The sequence below is a fragment of the Eubalaena glacialis genome, chromosome 4 (assembly GCF_028564815.1).
Source record: "Eubalaena glacialis isolate mEubGla1 chromosome 4, mEubGla1.1.hap2.+ XY, whole genome shotgun sequence".
NCBI classification, from domain to species: Eukaryota; Metazoa; Chordata; class Mammalia; order Artiodactyla; family Balaenidae; genus Eubalaena; species Eubalaena glacialis.
The window spans coordinates 40,529,047-40,546,567 of NC_083719.1; the positions used below are offsets into that span (position 1 = coordinate 40,529,047).

At 37.7% G+C, this 17,521-nt stretch overlaps 1 protein-coding gene across 3 annotated transcripts in view; it reads left to right on the forward strand.

The window, feature by feature from the left end:
* The window catches only part of ITGA1 (integrin subunit alpha 1), a 216,502-nt gene that overhangs the window by 137,068 nt on the left and 61,913 nt on the right, over positions 1-17,521 (forward strand). For all 3 annotated transcript variants that reach the window (XM_061189246.1, XM_061189244.1, XM_061189245.1), the window contains 4 exons: positions 1,981-2,129; positions 5,904-6,054; positions 13,812-13,977; positions 16,804-16,877. In XM_061189246.1, coding sequence (XP_061045229.1) covers positions 1,981-2,129; positions 5,904-6,054; positions 13,812-13,977; positions 16,804-16,877 — 540 coding nt within the window. The remainder of the gene's footprint in view (positions 1-1,980; positions 2,130-5,903; positions 6,055-13,811; positions 13,978-16,803; positions 16,878-17,521) is intronic.

The window sequence follows — 17,521 nt, forward strand, 5'->3', positions numbered from 1 at the left end:
AGTTGGCTAGCTAGCTACCTGAACTCATTGAGTAGCCATGAAGTGGCAGCAGCATTTAGCAAAAGCTGAGGTGATTAGAAAATGGGGGGAAGTCAGCTATATGCCAATTTTTAAAAAAAGAAAAAATTTTTAATTTAAAAATAAAAGAGGAGACTTAAGTGGGAACATAATTCTATGTGCTGTAACAAGTGAGTTTACACCTATAAAGATTTAACGCAAGCACCTCAAAAACAAAATATGACTAGGAAAAACAAAAAAAGAAAATGAAGGGATTTGGGCGAAGTAAGTTTTTACTGAGACAAAATAGAGAGATGAAGGATACACATCCTAGACTAGGCCTCCTTCTGCCCCTTCATTATGGAAAGTGAGTTTTTTTTAACTCAGCTTCTTCATTTATAAAATGTGATACTAATTTCTGTTACTATAATTTGAATAAGTTAGGAAAGAAAGCTAAAAAAAGCAGTAAAAAATATAGGATAGTATTAAGGCATGGTGGCATAATTGCTCCAGGTTGTCTAGTATACTCCAGAAGGTAGCGCAGAGACGATAAAGATTATGTTTAATTGGGAGTTCTCTTATTTGTTTCTGCAAGTGCCAGGGTATGCTTTTGGTTTCCAAAAGAACCAAGCTGTAGAAATGTATCTATAAATCAGACAAATAATTAAGCCTGAAGATTTCTGACAACAGTGACATCAAGGGAAGTACAAGGTAGATGCTGATCATTTATGCCGTTTGGAAATAGGATCAGACTTGGAAATAAGACTGGCTGAACCATGGGCAAGCTAGACAACTGCCTGGAAAGAAAGCAGCCCTTTCTCAAGTTACTTCCCCTACCTAAGAAATGAAGTGCCCAGAACTCCTACATTAAAAAGACATTCCTTTGGGTAAAGAATTATCTGAGTCCCTAATTTTGGGGTAGGAAGGTTAAACAAAAAGTAACTTCAGGCACAATTTTTGATATAGATTAGCTTATTGGTTCACATAAACCTTCAAAGGAGGGTGTAGAAAAAGGATAAGGAAAATGAGCAAGGGGTGGGGGAGGATATGGAGCAAGGGAAATTGAAGCAGTAGCACTTAACCTTCTAAGTCATTTTACTTCATGATGGCTCTGCCGTTAGCTGCCTGCATTATCCAACCTGTAGGAAAGAAAGAATGAAAGGAGAATGGAAGTAAGAGAGGGAAGACAGAGAACAAGAAAAGAGAGGGAAGGGCTGATTTAGGAGATGTGATGCTACAGCTGAGCTACATAAAGCAGGAAGCACATGTGTGTCTTTGCCAGATACATCCCCTGCTTATTCTTCCAACTTCGTCTTGCCCCACTCTCCCCTCCTAGCTTGGTCCAGACTCACTGACTTTCTTTCTGTTCTTAGAGCCCCTACCTCTTTCCCATCTCAGCTTCTTCACTTGCACAGTTCCCTTTGTGTGGACCCCATCCTCCCTCTCAGCCACCATCTGAACAGGTCTCCACCCTTCTAGCACATGTCTTTTAAGGATCAAATATCACTTCTGAAAGGCCTTCCCTGAGCCTTCACTTTAAATTAGGCTCCTCGGTTATACTTGCCAATAATAGCTTTTCTGTTACAGCCCTTTTCACAGTTTACGATTGAACCTGTATTTAAATGATTCTTGTGTTTAATCTCTCTCTCCCTCTAGTTTAGAAGCTCCATGAAGGCAGAGGCCATGTCAGTTTCATGTTCTACCCCCTCCCCAAGCTTACCAGAGTCATTCAGTAAACACTGTTGAAGAGATAAGCCAGTCCTTTGAGAGGTTTAATAACAACACTTTCATTTGTGTTCTTTGGCATCCACAAATGGCAATGATCATTACTGTCAAAGTAGAAAGATTTGTGTACTGATAGAGTTTTAAACTCATCTGAAAGACTAAAATGTATTATTACATCTGATGCATATGTTTAAACGCAAAAAAATTGAAACAGGGAAGTCTGCTAGATGGATAACTCACAGTGGCTTGGTATTTCAGGTTGGAATTGTACAGTATGGAGAAAATGTAACCCATGAGTTCAACCTCAATAAGTACTCATCGACGGAAGAGGTGCTTGTTGCAGCAAATAAAATAGTCCAGAGAGGTGGCCGCCAGACGATGACAGCCCTTGGAATAGACACAGCAAGGTATATGGATAAAAAAATAAGCCAAAGTAAAAGACTGTGCAAAAATAACTGCTTACGATCTAGCCCTTATGGAGTATTAACTGAACAGTTGCCTTAGCAATATTTAAAGCCATCTTGTTGAAAAGAGATTCAACTGATTAACTAATAGTTATAGGATCAAATTTTTCTGTATTACAATCTCATCACTCTTATCTTTCCTCTTATTCCAAGGCTTTGATTGATGGAGAATCAGTCCAAAAAATCACTGTAGTCTACAGCATCACATTCTTGGGTACTAAGACATAATATTAGATAATATCTTTTCCTTTTATTCTTTGTTTTCAGCTTCTAGGAATCTCAATCTAAAAAAATGGATTAATATCAGTCTGCTTCTACTCAATATATATTTATACCCTAATATGTCTATAATTTTACAGCATTTTACAGATTTAAATTTTACGGATTTAGGGTTATTGAAGCTCTCAAATAAGAGTTTTTAAGAGGGCAAATTAAATGTTGTCTTATTTGAAATCATTTTCAGTGAAAAGATTGAAAAGAAGTGGAGGGACTTCCCTGGTGGTCCAACGGTTGGGACTTTGTCTTCCAATGCAGGGGGTGCGGGTTCCCACATGCCTCACGGCCAAAAAAGAACCAAAGCATAAAACAGAAGCAGTATTGTAGCAGGTTCAATGAAGACTTTATAAATGGTCCACATCAAAAAAAAATCTTTTAAAAAAAAAGAAAAGAAGTGGAAAGGATTTCATGATTTGTGCTCTCTCTCTTTTTTCTTTACTTTCTCCAAATTCCCTCTAATTCACATCCTTCCCTTCCTCCCTTCTGCAGTTTCCTTCAGGGAGCACACATAACCCACCCTGTGGTTGAATTTCATTCTATAAGAACCTATAGAACTGTCCTTTTCTTACAATGTTCAGCTCCTCTTCTCTGTATTTTTTCTGATCTCACTCAGCTCTTATCTTTTGCTGTTTCTCCCCTTAATCATCATGAAAGCTTCTGAACAAAAACTAAACACCAAAATCACAGGAAATCTAATGGTCAGTTTGACTAATGTTAAGGATCCTTCTCTTAAGTGCCTTCAACTTCTGGACACTCAGCTGATTCTGAAGAGTTCATTACCCATGCCCTCACTTCACCTGCCTGCTAAGATCAGTGTTTTAAGGGGGCTGAAACAGTTAATATGGATACTCCAAAGAATGGGTTGGATTTTCAAAAATTTAAAATTTCATGTGCAGCTTTAGACTCATAAATGTTAGAAAAGCATGTGGTTCTAGTTATATGGGGCCCATGAGAAAAATAACCACAAACAGATGGGGTAATTTTACATTTACCTGCCCGTAGATCACCAATTTGCATGCACAAAAGTGCACACATTTAGGTGTGCTGAGTGTGCACTCTTAAATAATTGACTAAATGTGACCGCACATTCAAAGTAAATCAAAGTGTTCTTTGAAAGCTCTGAGCCTGTAGGGAACTTTGTTTTCCAAAGGCAACCACTTAAGATGAATATTCATCTTTGAAAACTAACTGAAGAAATATTCTGGCTGCTTTTGCTCCTGCATAAATACCACTCTAAATACCATGTCCCTATATGGTTTTTGCCTATGTGTTTCACAGAGGGTCTAGCTGTAGGACACAGAGTTTATTGAGTTTTGTATATAAATAAGACTCCATAATGATATTACTAAGTACTCTTCTTATATCAGTTTTTCATGTTTAAGTTTATTTTTAATTGCTCTTGATTCCTTTCAGGCAGGACCAGTTGCAAATAATATTTCTAAATTTTTAGAATCCTTTACCTCCATTTTCAGTGTCTCCCAGTTCAAAATATTTTTGTGTCCCCTTATCCCTGTCCCAAATTTTCTTTCTTTTCATTGCTTCACATGTTTAATCATAAGGCCTGGATTCTCCTGTCCCAAAGAAAGGGATTCTCCTGTCCCAAAGAAAGGGATTCTCCTGGGATATGTTAATGTTTAAAAACATGCAGGGAAGTCAATGCTTATTTTAAAGAAAGAATACTGGATGGTGGTAATTGGGGGTCAAGGGCAATTTGCTGAAGATATTTGAAACAGAAAGGGTATACTCAAGAGCTCTGCCATAGAAAGCCAGCCCTGGTTTCAGAGCTACCAGATTTTCTTTAAGGAAGGTCGTTTAATTGTCTCCTTCAGCTGATGTTCATTTAGTTATGACCTTGATCTTCAAGAGAATTAGGAAGTTTTGGTGATCCTTTAAGGAATTAGAACTGTAAAAAGGATTAAATCTTACCATATCCATGTCCAAACTTCATTTAAAGACTAGCCTTTAACATCTATTTTTCTCCTTTGTCTGTACATAGAAAGAACTCAGAGAATCTGTTTGTGTAGTGTAGAGGGCAGAGACACACATTTTGCCAGTGATCAGTATATTTTTTTAAATAGCTTCTTTTTCTCTTTTGAAAATTTTAGGAAAAGTTGAAAATGTAAAGAACAGTACAACAAAATCCTATGTACACATCAAACAGAATCAACAGTTGTTAACATCTTGTCATATTTGCTGTTAGTCCTTTTAAAGGAAAAATAAACACAGATAAAATCTCTTTGCTCACATCACAAGGATCCTCTCTCCCTGCTCACAAAATACCCACTACTGTGAATTTACTATATATCTACAGTAGAGCTAATGTGTACTGTGGCAAACTGTTGGAAGGTGAAGGACAGGTGTTCCTTTGGTATATCTCAACAGCAGCTGTTTGTCCTTATGACCAAAGTAAAATATTTAAAATGACTATTCAGCACAATGATTGCTGCATTGTACACCAAAATCTAAAAAATATTATATGAAATCCATTCATTGTTTCAGTCCTAAGTAAAATGTACTCTTCTTTTCCAAGGCTCCAGAGGGGAAAGCAGTTGAGTAAAAGAAAGTAATGGAGGGAAAGTGTGCCTGAGTGTGTGTGTGTGTGTGTATGTATGTAGAAGGTACAAAACAAACAAAAATTGTCAGTTTCCCGTATCTTCCATCTCTTTCCATAAATGCTTGTTGAATTAAATCAAAATTCCTTTCTTTGAAGTTAGGTTATAGCATTTTTCCTTTCTCTCCATGCCACCTCCTCCCACCTCACCCCCAGCAGCTTGTGTCTTAAAACCTAGTTCAGACTTTCATAGCTATGCCAAACCCTCCTTGCCCCCCAGAACCCTACTCTGTCACTGACTCAGACCACTGCCATCTGCAGTCTTTAATTCCTATGTCTGAATTTTTACCCCACATCCAAGCGCACTCTCAAACACTCACAGCCATACAAATACTCTGTTTTCTCCCATGCCCCCTCCATAGCTTACAGGGTGTCCAAGCTGTTCTGTGAATGTCAGAGTAGGTGGGGGAAGTGAGGACTAAAGCAAAAGCTCTGCCAAAAGCAGAAGGAAAGAGGCCTGTCAAGCAAGAGAAGGAGTGTTTACAGAAAAAGGAGTGACTGGGAAAGTATTTAAAATCTGACCTTCTCTAAATCTGCTGTATGCTTGTCACACTCTCCCTTTGAAGTTTCCAAAGAATGAAAGACTGCTGCCTTTTGTTAATGGGGTCTATGGTGATTGGCAAAATGGTAACCTCTCCATCATCTGGAATAAGTCTTAAACTATTACAATGAGCATCATGCCTCCCAGCTTGAACAATGGGCAACAATGTTGATCTTGGAGGGAAAGCACTGGGCTACCTGGAGTTGGCAGTGTTTTCATTTTGTTAATCACTTTGCCTAACCTTGGGCTGGTGTTTTATTTGCTGCTCTTTTGTCTGTGATTATTTCAGGAAAGAGGCTTTCACTGAAGCCCGGGGTGCCCGAAGAGGGGTTAAAAAAGTCATGGTAATTGTGACTGATGGAGAGTCCCATGACAACCACCAACTGAATAAGGTCATCCAGAACTGTGAGGAGGAAAGCATTCAGCGGTTTTCCATAGCTGTAAGTACAGAGCTAGAGATGGCTTTCAGGCTGCGGTGTGAAGACAAAAGCTGAGTGCATATCATGGTTATGTTATGAGAGTTACACAAACAAGGTCGAAAAACAGAAACTTCTCCATTTGGAAGTAAACTCTATGGGGGCAGGATTGGGTCTTGCCCCTTTTGTGTCTTCAGCACCCGACACAGTGCCAGGCAAATGGAGACTCAGCAAACAATCACTACAAGAAAGGAAGGAAGAAAATAAGGAAAGATAAAAGGAGGAAGAAGGGAGAAAATACATAAGAAGAAGGAAGGAAGGGTGAGAGAAAGAAAGGGACAGAAATAGGGAGGGGAAAAGAGGAAGGGGAAGGGGGAAAAGATGGAGGGAAGGAGGGAGGAAAGCTATATGCCTTCAGCCTAGGGGGAGGGGAGTTTCTTAAAGTGATTTTTTAAAATAAGTCAGAGAACAAAAGATTTCAGAACTCTAAAAGTTCAACCAAAATTGTTTTTCAACAAAATCCCTTTCATTTATAGTAACAACAGATAGTACCCCCAATTGTTTTTCAGCATTTAATCAGTGATATTTCCTTTTTCCCTTTCAAAAGTGTGATCAGTGAAAGACACTCCACCCAATAGTAGGTAGGGAAGAAAAAGAGATTCATCCCTGATGAAATCCCAGAACACACAATTGATTCACTTCTTCCCTGGGGCAAGGTGACTGTACTTCTTATTTTATAACCAAGATAACTAGGTTGTAAACAGTTGCAACATTTTCTTTCTCATTTGGGGTACAAGATGTAAAAAAAAAAAAAAAATTAAAACACCTCATTATTTCTCTTTCCCTTTGTTGTTACTTCGGTAAGTTATCTTTTGCCAACTGTTATTCAATCGATTATTACCTCTCCTGTTACTATAGCTATTTTGATCTTTTCGGTGGTTGAGAATAATTCCATATGGCTCAGCCTTCACTCAGAGATACTGTCCACAATTAGAGTCTATGCTTGGTCTCTTTAGTATGCAAAGCCAGCACATGCCCAGTTTGTCCCATACAACCGGGTACCAGAGGTGCCATCATTTGTTCACCTTCTTCCCAGAGGATATAGTCTAGCATTCCAGGTACCATAGATGCAGGCCATGAGCTGAATTAACCATCAGCAGCATTAACAACGTTCGGGAAACTTCAGTGGAAAGAAAGTATCTATCAATGGATTGCTTCTTAATTTTAAGTGAATCTTATATCACTTTTGCATTGTATCTGGCTACATAATCAGTATTTCTTGCCCTTAAATCTCTGTTTCCCTTTGTTGTTTCCCTGGTTGATAATTCATACTTTGCCTCTTATCTGGTCAAAAAGAGGTCTCATGATTGCATTAATCTTCCTGGAGAACCATAAACTCATGAGTTCCTTTCCCATTTTAATCAGTGAATTAGCATCAAATTGATCTTTGAAATGGTATAAACAAAGTATAGGAAACTTTCACTTTAGCAATAATTATTTATTTTCCTAATTCATATTTTTTCCTTAGTGAACCTTATATTTTTTTTAGTTTGTGCCAAACTAGGAAATAAGACATTTATTTTACTTTCTCTCTTTGTTTATTCACACAGAAAGGTTTCAGACATTTCTCCACGTCTATTCATGATGCATGAGATCAAATGTTCATGGGGGTCTGGCCCTATTATTTCCTGGACTTTTCCGCCTACTCCATCTTTTTTTTTCCCCACCATTTGATCCTGAACACCAGAGAGATGTGTTTTGTGGGGAGACAACACTCAAAAAAGATTGATTACTGAAAGTATAAGCACTCTGTGATAAAACTGCACACATTTCCTGTGAAACATTCAGATTTGGTGAGGGCTGAGCTGGTTTGAGGACCCTATTACATGGTCTCTATTCTGTCAGTTGAGGATATTAGACATTGCTAGCAGGAGACTCTTTTATATTCAGATTCTAATCTTAGATGATAATGGCGGGGGGATTATAATGGCTGTGAAAGTGTATCACCTACAGCATTCAAATGAAAATAAGCAACTTAGAAAGTATCTTAGAATTTCATTCATTTGCACACAAAAGGCACTGTGCTACATGTAAATGAGCCTTACACTTTACATTTGACATATTTGCCTCAAAGGAGTTTCAATTCTGAATGTCTATTCCAGGTAAATATTAGCAGAACACCAAATGCCTGGGCTTGACGTATTTGTATTAAGTGAAACAGAAGTAATTTTTAAGTATTATTTTGTATCTCTTTTGATTCATGGAAAATAATGTTTTTACCAGCTACCAGACCCTTGGGTGAAGGATCAAAATACATTTCTCCCTGTTTTCATTTTTATTCTGTGATGCAAAATAGTTCAAACTGGATGCAAGTCATAGTAATTCCAGGGAATTATTTTCTCTTATAGTTTCTTCTAAATATATGCTCCCATATTACATTTATACATTTTACTTTTATTAAGAGTGTCACTTGGGCATCTTCCCCATTGAACTTTACCCATTTGTCTCTGTCCTGTGACCTAGAGCACTAAATATCTGACAACGTTTACATCACAGTTAAGAAACTAAATTACGCATAGTCCAAGAGTCTTTACAATTTTTGTGTATTTTCAACTACATCAACTTGTAAGTGAAATGGAAGTTAACATGTCAATTCAATAGTGAAGCTAGAATATGGTTAATAGGAACCAAGGAGGAAAAATAGTGACTTTTCAGCCCAGGATGTCATATATATAACTTACAAAATAAATTAGGTAAATCAATGGGGACTCAGAAGGCTTCACACCATACAGAATTTGTATAAATCTAAAAGAAATCCATGCATAGCAAAACTGCTGGCAAAAGAGGCGTCTGCCAGTGTGTCCAGAGGAGAAGACCAAGCAGAGAGTGAGGTGTTGAGCAAGGCCCCAGTGATCCTGAAACCCACACCATGGATGGGATGGAGACTCCAGAGCTCGGAGACTGCCTTTTCCATCCTTAGTCTAGGGCATGTACATCCAGCTATGGTGAGATACCCAACTATAGGAAGAGCATCTTAATTGTTTTTAAATAAGAGAGAGGATTTATTCAATGTAATAAGAGCAAGTGGCCCTTGGGTTTTCCCTCTCTATTTGGACAATTCTCTACTACCATTTCATCAATTCTCTTACCCCTCAAGCAGCTAAAGTGGGAAAAGCACTAGTGGCCTCTGTTCAAATATAAACCACTTCTGATGTTTGGCATTTGCTTTTCAGCCAGATAAACAAGAGCTAAGTTTTTGTGTTCTGATTCGATTTGTAAGCTGCTGGTATAGATCTTCCTACATAAATCTGGACGTAGTAGTTGAGAGTAATTTCAAAAATCAAAAAAGCTCCCCAAACAGTGTGCCAGTTGTCTTAGAGCCACCTCTAGTTTTCCTAAATCGTGCACTTTCTTCAAAGCAGCTCAAAGTTAGTCACATACAGTGAGGCATTTTGCCTCTAAGAACGTTTTACAGATGTAGGAGCTACGAAACTGACAAGGGCACCGGAGTGACTCCGCTGTGGTCCTGGAGCTTAGGAGGGGGTTCAGATGCTGCAGTACTTCCTCTGGGATCCTCCAACAAGGGGAAGTAGCCAGGAATAAATCCCCCACCCCCTTCTCACTAGGAAGGAAGATTTGAGAACCGATGCACTTGCTGGTTGACTACTTGGCGCCCAGCTCCTTTTGTCACATTAACATTTAGCGTACATTCCAGCGATTCAGTTGTTGATCTTAAACCATTATGCGTTTTATGATACAAAGAAACAAGTATGTTGTAGGTCATAAACAACAACACTGAAAACAATAATTTTAGTTATTGTCTTTCTGCAAGTGAAAATCTGTACCCATCTTAATAAAAATGTCAGTTTTTAAATCTACCATTCTAAATCTAACATTAAAAAATATGTGTAGAAGCTGAGAGCAGGCGGCCGAGGGGAGGTGGGGGGACCCATGTGCTCAGAGGAGGGGGGACAGGGCTGGGCGGCCAGAAGACCCAGAGGACCAGCACTGACGCCTCTGCCTGCGCCCACCTGCCCACGTGTCCAAGATCCAGCCAGCCCTCCATGCAGAACTGTGGTTGGGGACTCTTTCAGTTCTTCTTTGCCAACAGGACTTTGAAAGCACCATAGAGGTCTCTGTTGTTAATGATGCCAGACAAATCTATGACTATTATTTAAAAATGGAAAGTAGAGCTAGAAAAGTCTAGTATCTTTGTGGTCATTGGAGGTCATGATTCTTCTCCCCAGGAAGTCGGATATTCTAAAAAATCAAGCAATAGCACAGAGTTCACGGTCTTACCTTTGCTTTTTGGATTCCAGGAGCACAGAATTGAATTAATCATGATCCTTGGTTCAGGAGAGTTTCTTATCATTGTTGAAGCATGGCCCACTTTGTTTGTTTCTGTGTTTATAATTGTACCTGCATACTTATCGTAATAGCATTATAAGCATCCATGGATGTACTATCCAAAATGAGAGCTAGCTTGGTCCTCTGACAACTTACATCCGACCACATTCACCACCTGCCTTCCTCCACCTGGTAACCATCAGCCCAAATCCTATATTCATCATGTCTTGCTCTCTTTTTCTAAATAGTCCTTTGGTAGCTGTACATATCTGAAAAAATTAATTTTAAAAGGTTTACTTGTTTTTAACTTCATAAAAAGGGTTTCATGCTGTATACAATATTTCAAAACTTTTAAAACTTAATATTATATTGTAAGGATTCATCCATATTGTTGCATAGCATTATAGTTTATTCAATTTTTCAAAATTGATGAAACACAAACAGTGCAAAATTTCGGTGTGAACACTGTGCACAAAGTGAACAATCTGATGAGTTTTGACACTTGTATACATCCACATAACTGACACCGTAATTAAGATATAGAACATTTCCATAAAACACAGAAATTTCCCTTGTACTTTCTTTCACTTTTAATATTCACCTTCCATAGCAACCACTGATGTAACTTATACCATCATAGCTTAGGTTGCCTATTCTATTTTATATAAGTGAAATCATCCAGTATGTACTCTTTGGTGTTTAGCTTGTCACTCAACATAATGATTATACATGATATTTTCTGTATTGGTGATTCATTCTTTTATTATCATCATTATCTATTGTATGAATATACCACAATTTGTGCTATACTGATTATGGACATTTGGGTTGTTTCCAGTTTGGGTTGTTATAAATAATGGCACTATAAGTGCTGATTAAAAAAAATGTAAAAACCCAGGTAATAATCTTCAGGTAACACTTGCAATGAGGTAGAGGCTAAATTTTTCTATCTTATTACAAAAGTAATGTTTTCGTTGTAAAAAAAACTTATAAAATACATTAAAGCAAAAATAAGAAGGAAACACAATCTAATAGAGATGAAAAATAGTAAATTATGGTACAAATTCTTCCAAATTTTTTCTTAAAAATTCTTCCCATTTTTTCTTAATGTCCATAATGCCATTTTCTTAATACCATTTTTATACAATTAAAACAATAGAAATGTCCTATCTAAACACTGGGTTGGGTTTTTTAATTTTTTGCATTTTTAATTTACATATTATTTTTATTATTTATTTATTTATTTAACTTATTTTTGGCTGCCTTGTGTCTTCATTGCTGCGTCGGGCTTTCTCTAGTTGCGGCGAGCGGGGGCTACTCTTCATTGCAGTGTGCGGGCTTCTCATTGCACTGGCTTCTCTTGTTGCGGAGCATGGGCTCTAGGCACACAGGCTCAGTAGTTGTGGCACTCAGGCTTAGTTTCTCTGCGGCATGTGAGATCTTCCCAGACCAGGGCTCGAACCCGTGTCCCCTGAATTGGCAGGCGGATACTTAACCACTGTGCCACCAGGGAAGCCCTACATATTATTTTTAAAAGATTTTTTCATTTACTTTAACTTGAACATTTTCATATTTATATACATTTCTAAATATTAAGAAATATTTACATTAACAGCTAAATTTTTCAGAAGAAAAAATGCAACATAAAAATAGAATTAGTTGGACTTCATCAAAATTAAAAACTTCTACTCTTCAAATGATCCTGTAACAAAAGGAAAAGCCAATATATAGACTGGGAGAAAATATTTGCAAAACACATAAAGGATTTGTATCCAGAATATTGGGTTGGCCAAAAAGTTCGTTCAGTTAGTGAATACATTGTTCAATAAAATTTTTGGTGAAAATGAAAAATTTGTCTTTTATTTTTACTTAAAACTGAACAAACTTTATGGCCAACCCAATATATACAAAATCTCACAACTAAATAACAGGAAAACAAACAATCCATTTTCTTAAAAATTGGCAAAAGATCTGAACAGACACCACACCAAAAAAGGAAATACTATGACAAATAAGCAGGTCTCAATACCATTAGTCATTAGGGAAATGTAAATTAAATGAGATACCACTACACACCAATAGAATTGCTAAAACTGAAAGAAAGAAAAAAACTGATAATACCAAGTGCTGTCAAGGATGCAAAGCAACTGGGTCTATCACACATCGCTGGTTGGAAAGGTAAAATGGCAAAATGGAACAGTTATTCTGATAAACATTTTGGCAGTTTCTTATTAAGTTAAACATACACTTACTATGGAACCCAGCACTCTCATTCCTAGGTCTTTACTCAAGAAAAAATAAAACATAAACCTAAGCGCAAAAACTTACAGCAGCTTTATTCATAATCACTTGAAACTGAAAACAACCCAAATGTCCTCAACAAATGACTTGTGCTTCTATATAGTACAGTCCTACTCAACAATAAAAAAGACTGAATTACTGATACATGTGACAGCACAGATGACTCTTGAAAGCATTATGCAAAGTGAAAGAAGCCAGACACAAAAGATGACATGCTATTTTTTCCTTAACTTTAACGTTCTAGAAAAAGCAAAGCTATAAGGACAGAAGGTAGATCAGTGTTTGCAAGGAGTTAGAGGGAAGAGGAGACTGCCTACAAAGGGGCAAGAGGGAACTCTTTGGGGTCATGGAAATAGTCTAATCTCGATGTGTTAGTAACACAACTGTGTAGGTGTGTCAAAATTCATAGAATTGTACATCTAAAGAGGGTGAATTTTATTGTATATAAATTATATCTCAATAAACCTTACTTTAAAAAATTTAAAACTAAATGTTTGAGAAAACCCGCTAGAAAATCTAAATAATTATGGTTAACTATAGTAGATAATTCCTGCCTCTCTCTCTTCTCTATTTAAAAGAATGCCCCTGTCTTGAGCATTTTGTTTCAGACAGGAATGTCCCAATTGTTTATTTTCTAAATTGCCAAGTTAGATTACTACTTAGTCCAACGTCTGTTTAAAAAATATATGTGTCTGACTTCCCCTTGGTAAGAGTTTCAGGAAGTACTGCCTATTTGAGATCAAGCAATTCACTGGCTAATTGCTTTTGCCAGCAAATGGTGATGTCACTGACTGGAATAATATCAGAAACACTCAGAAACTGTAACATTACTTTTGAACTATCAGACTTTAAAGATACAGCTGTTGATAAACAGGGACACAGGAATGCCAGAGAAGAAACTTTTGCAAACATACAAGATGCCCTTTATATTTTCCTACAGCAATTATAGAATATAACAGTTAATATTAGAGAATCTACAGATTCTGAAAATTACCCTTCTAAGAATGTGGAAGTACATAAAAATTTCATTATGCCTCAGTACTATACACTCTCTTGCTTATTGACAAAATGCTTGAGATTCTTGTTTAACATATAGAATTTAAAAGATATTCTTGCTGTTTTTGTCGTTTTAGATTCTTGGCAGCTATAATCGAGGAAATTTAAGCACTGAAAAATTTGTGGAGGAAATAAAATCAATTGCAAGTGAACCCACTGAAAAGCATTTCTTCAATGTCTCTGATGAATTGGCACTAGTCACTATTGTTGAAGCTCTGGGAGAAAGAATCTTTGCCCTGGAAGGTATGACTAGTTCTCATAAGCCTGAATATTCTCTCTACAATTCAAACTCAACGTAATTGGTTTTGGTATTTATTTCTACCATGTGGCTAATGCGTTTTTACTGTGTACAGTAGCCACCATGGAACAATGTCCTTTAATATAAATCTGTCATTGAGATGGCTATTTCATATAGCACTGTGTCTGCTGGCAGCTGTCTTTGTAAGGACCCGGCAGTACTGATGTGAGGGCCAGATGAAGACAATGGTCAATGTAGACACGCAAGAACAAAAAAGTGCCCATGTGTTTTATTCCTTTTCTGTGACACAGGTTTAGAAAATGGAGACACTAACTCAAGTTTTGTGTTTGTTTTTGTCTTTGTTTTTCATTTTGGGCTTCTGTGGGGCAGTTCTTGTATAATAACTTCTTTGTTCATTCATGTTCTCCTAGTTTGCTCCTTGTCCATTTTAAAGGTCTTCATGGAACTCTGCCTCAAGACCCATGGCAGTGAAACATTGGTTCACTATATTTGTCTGAGTCATGTTGCTTCTTTGTAAACTTTTTCTTTGATTTTTCAATGGCAGCTGGCCATTGGGGATAATGAGTCATGGCATTCCCTCCTCTGCCTTAGGTAGACAATGTCAAGGAACAATGTACTTTGGAACTAGATCTTCCCTGATGAAAAAAGAAGTCTTCAGAATTGTTATGGCAGGCAAACGGAAAAAGCCTCTTCCTTCACCTTCTCTGATAATCTGGAGACTCAGAGAACATGCCTTTTTTTCTCAACCTAGGATGAGAAACCACGAGACAGTTCTGCTCTTCTGCTCTGTCTGAATCCTGTTGACTCTGTCCTTGTGAGGACAGGACACACTGAGGACTGTTGTTTTTCATCTTAAACATAGAAATGTACAAGCACCTTCTCAGTCTCCCCTTGGTGTCCATACATTTGTTGCTTACATCTGTGTCTCTATTTCATTTCTAAATCTCATCTTAAGTAAGCAAGTAAATATAACCTAAGACTTGTAGAAATGAATGCTGTAACAGCTATCAGGTGGAGGAGGGATCAATTTGCCTTAAATGACATTTTCAGATTCTTTCTAACCTAACTACACCATGAGTTAAAGGTTATACATTGAAGTGCCTACATACCCAAGAAGTGTCTCCATATTTAAAAACAGAATCATTTTATGAGGAACTCCACAGATTAAAAATGTCTCCCATATCGTCATTGCTGCACTTTCAGGGCTAACCAAAAGCAGTGTTTTTACTAGCCTATTTCTGACTGTTTTCACAATGAGATCCAAAAGGGCTTCATTTCCTTGTTACTTTGGAAATCTCCATTACCTATCAACGTTTATCTTTAGATGACAACTAGCAGCAATTGTGAAAACCATGCTTGCTGAAGGACAGTGCCACCTAGTGAGGTGAGCGTACCAGCTATTTGCCCATAAAATCAGGAAACTAATGTCTCCCTTTCCCATCCAGCACTGGGAAAAATGCTGAAATTCCTAACCAGAAGCTGCACAGAGGTCAGAGTGGTTATCGCAACACCCATGAACAAGTCCAGGGAGGAGCTGACATTAAGAAGTTCCGGCATGTACAGTGTGCTTTGCCAGGATGCCAATTCAGCAGGCAGAGTTTCACAGAGCTTCCTTCTCTCTGTTCTCAGCTGTTCTCTCTGTTCTCAGAACAGCGGCAGGGGAAGGTGCTGGAACTATGTAGGTCTCCACTACTGCATTCTTATAATTGATCTTGCAGAGATAAATGAGAAAGCACCTTACACCATTGTGGACCTAAAATAAAGCTTCAAATTAAAGTTAAAGTGCATCTCAGTCATTTAAATTAGAGGGCAATTTGTATTGAGATTAAAATGATATAGTTGAATTCTTGATTGATTTCCCCATTTAATCTAGTCCTATAAAAAGGCAATTACTGATGTATTTGTTAACAAATTTATGCAGGTAAATAACTAGTAAGTAAGTTTGGTTTCACAAATTTGATTGTTCTCATGCCTCAGTGAAAGAGTAGTTTGACTTTTAAAAAATTATGTGCTATTTTTAACTTATCAGCAAGGCCAAATAAATCAGTAACTCCCTCCTGAAAGCAAATTAATCAACATTCCCTTAATCCCCTTAGGAGGCTGTGGCTTTGGCTTGGTGAATATTCTGAGAGCAGCACACTCCCATAGAATGCTCTGGATTATTTCTGTGTTTCAGTAAAGAGCTTCAAAATGGGCACAGGATCTTTAAAAAAAAAAAGTGTGATTGAATGGCATGTGGCCTGGAACCCTGTCAGAAAGTCCCCTCCTGATCTGTGAGTGACACCCACAGCCAGAAATTAGAGCAAATACCAACCCAGAATCCCTAAACCCTTTATCACACAATGGAATTCTGAGATGATATAGGGCAGGAAATGCAGGTGAGGCTGGTAGAATCAAGAAACCTCTTTAAATATGTGAATCAAATGTTATTATCCCTGTGACATATCCGGTAAGTTTAGCCTAATCTCAGGAGGATTCCCAGGGCATGAGGGTGAGACACAGAGCTTTCAGCCATGTTGATCCAAAGCTCCATAGGATCTGTAAGAGCGCTTGAGTATAAGAACAGAAGGATGAATTCAACTCCACCAGCCAGGGTGGGGAAACTAACAGTCAGGAATGTGAGACACAGCCCTTCTGCTAACCCTCTCCGTCCTCCACCCAGCCCTACCTAGGAATTTTGAGTTGAGAAATGAGTGCCTGAAAATGCCCTAAAGATGCTAGAAGTTCTGGTTGGTCAAACCACAGACTGTACTAGGTCTCTCTCTTCTGCAAATCAGCAGTGTGCTAAAGGCAATTCTCCTCTGTTACAGCTACAGCTGACCAGTCGGCAGCTTCTTTTGAGATGGAAATGTCTCAGACCGGCTTCAGTGCTCATTACTCACAGGTACATTGACCACTTGGTAGAAAACTTTTTTTTTTTTTTTTTGAGGTTTCCTTTCCCAAAGCCAACACCCAGACATCAGCATTACAGGTGCAACTTGCAGCTCATGGGATGAGCAGTTATTCAGACCATGTTGTTTCTAATCCAAATAGGAAACAGCATTTCACAGGCTTCTTATTAGGAAAGCATGTTATCATACACAGCTCACTACATTGTACTAATAATTGTGAATCAGACAGTTTGAGGTCTGCCTTCTATAATTATACATCTAGCTAAATAAAATATTTAACATATTTGCTAAAGATATGGAAAGTATCTTTTTCTTGGTGTCAGGGTATTCAAGGGTCTTGCTAGAATTCCATGCTCAAGACCCAGGTTTCTTAGCAGCCATAAAGCAGAAAGGCAAGATTAGAAAATATATCCTTTGTAGTTGATGGAAGAAATGGTACCGTGGTCCCTGCACAAGAATATTGACATTTCAGTGTGTAATTGTACTGTATGACATAGGGAAATTTACTTATTCTGCCTCAGTTTCTTCTGTAAAAGAAGTGGTAATAATGGCATCTAGCCCAATGGATTATTGTGACGATTTTATGATTTAATATATGTAAAGCACTTTGAACAGTACTTAACATATTGTTAATGCT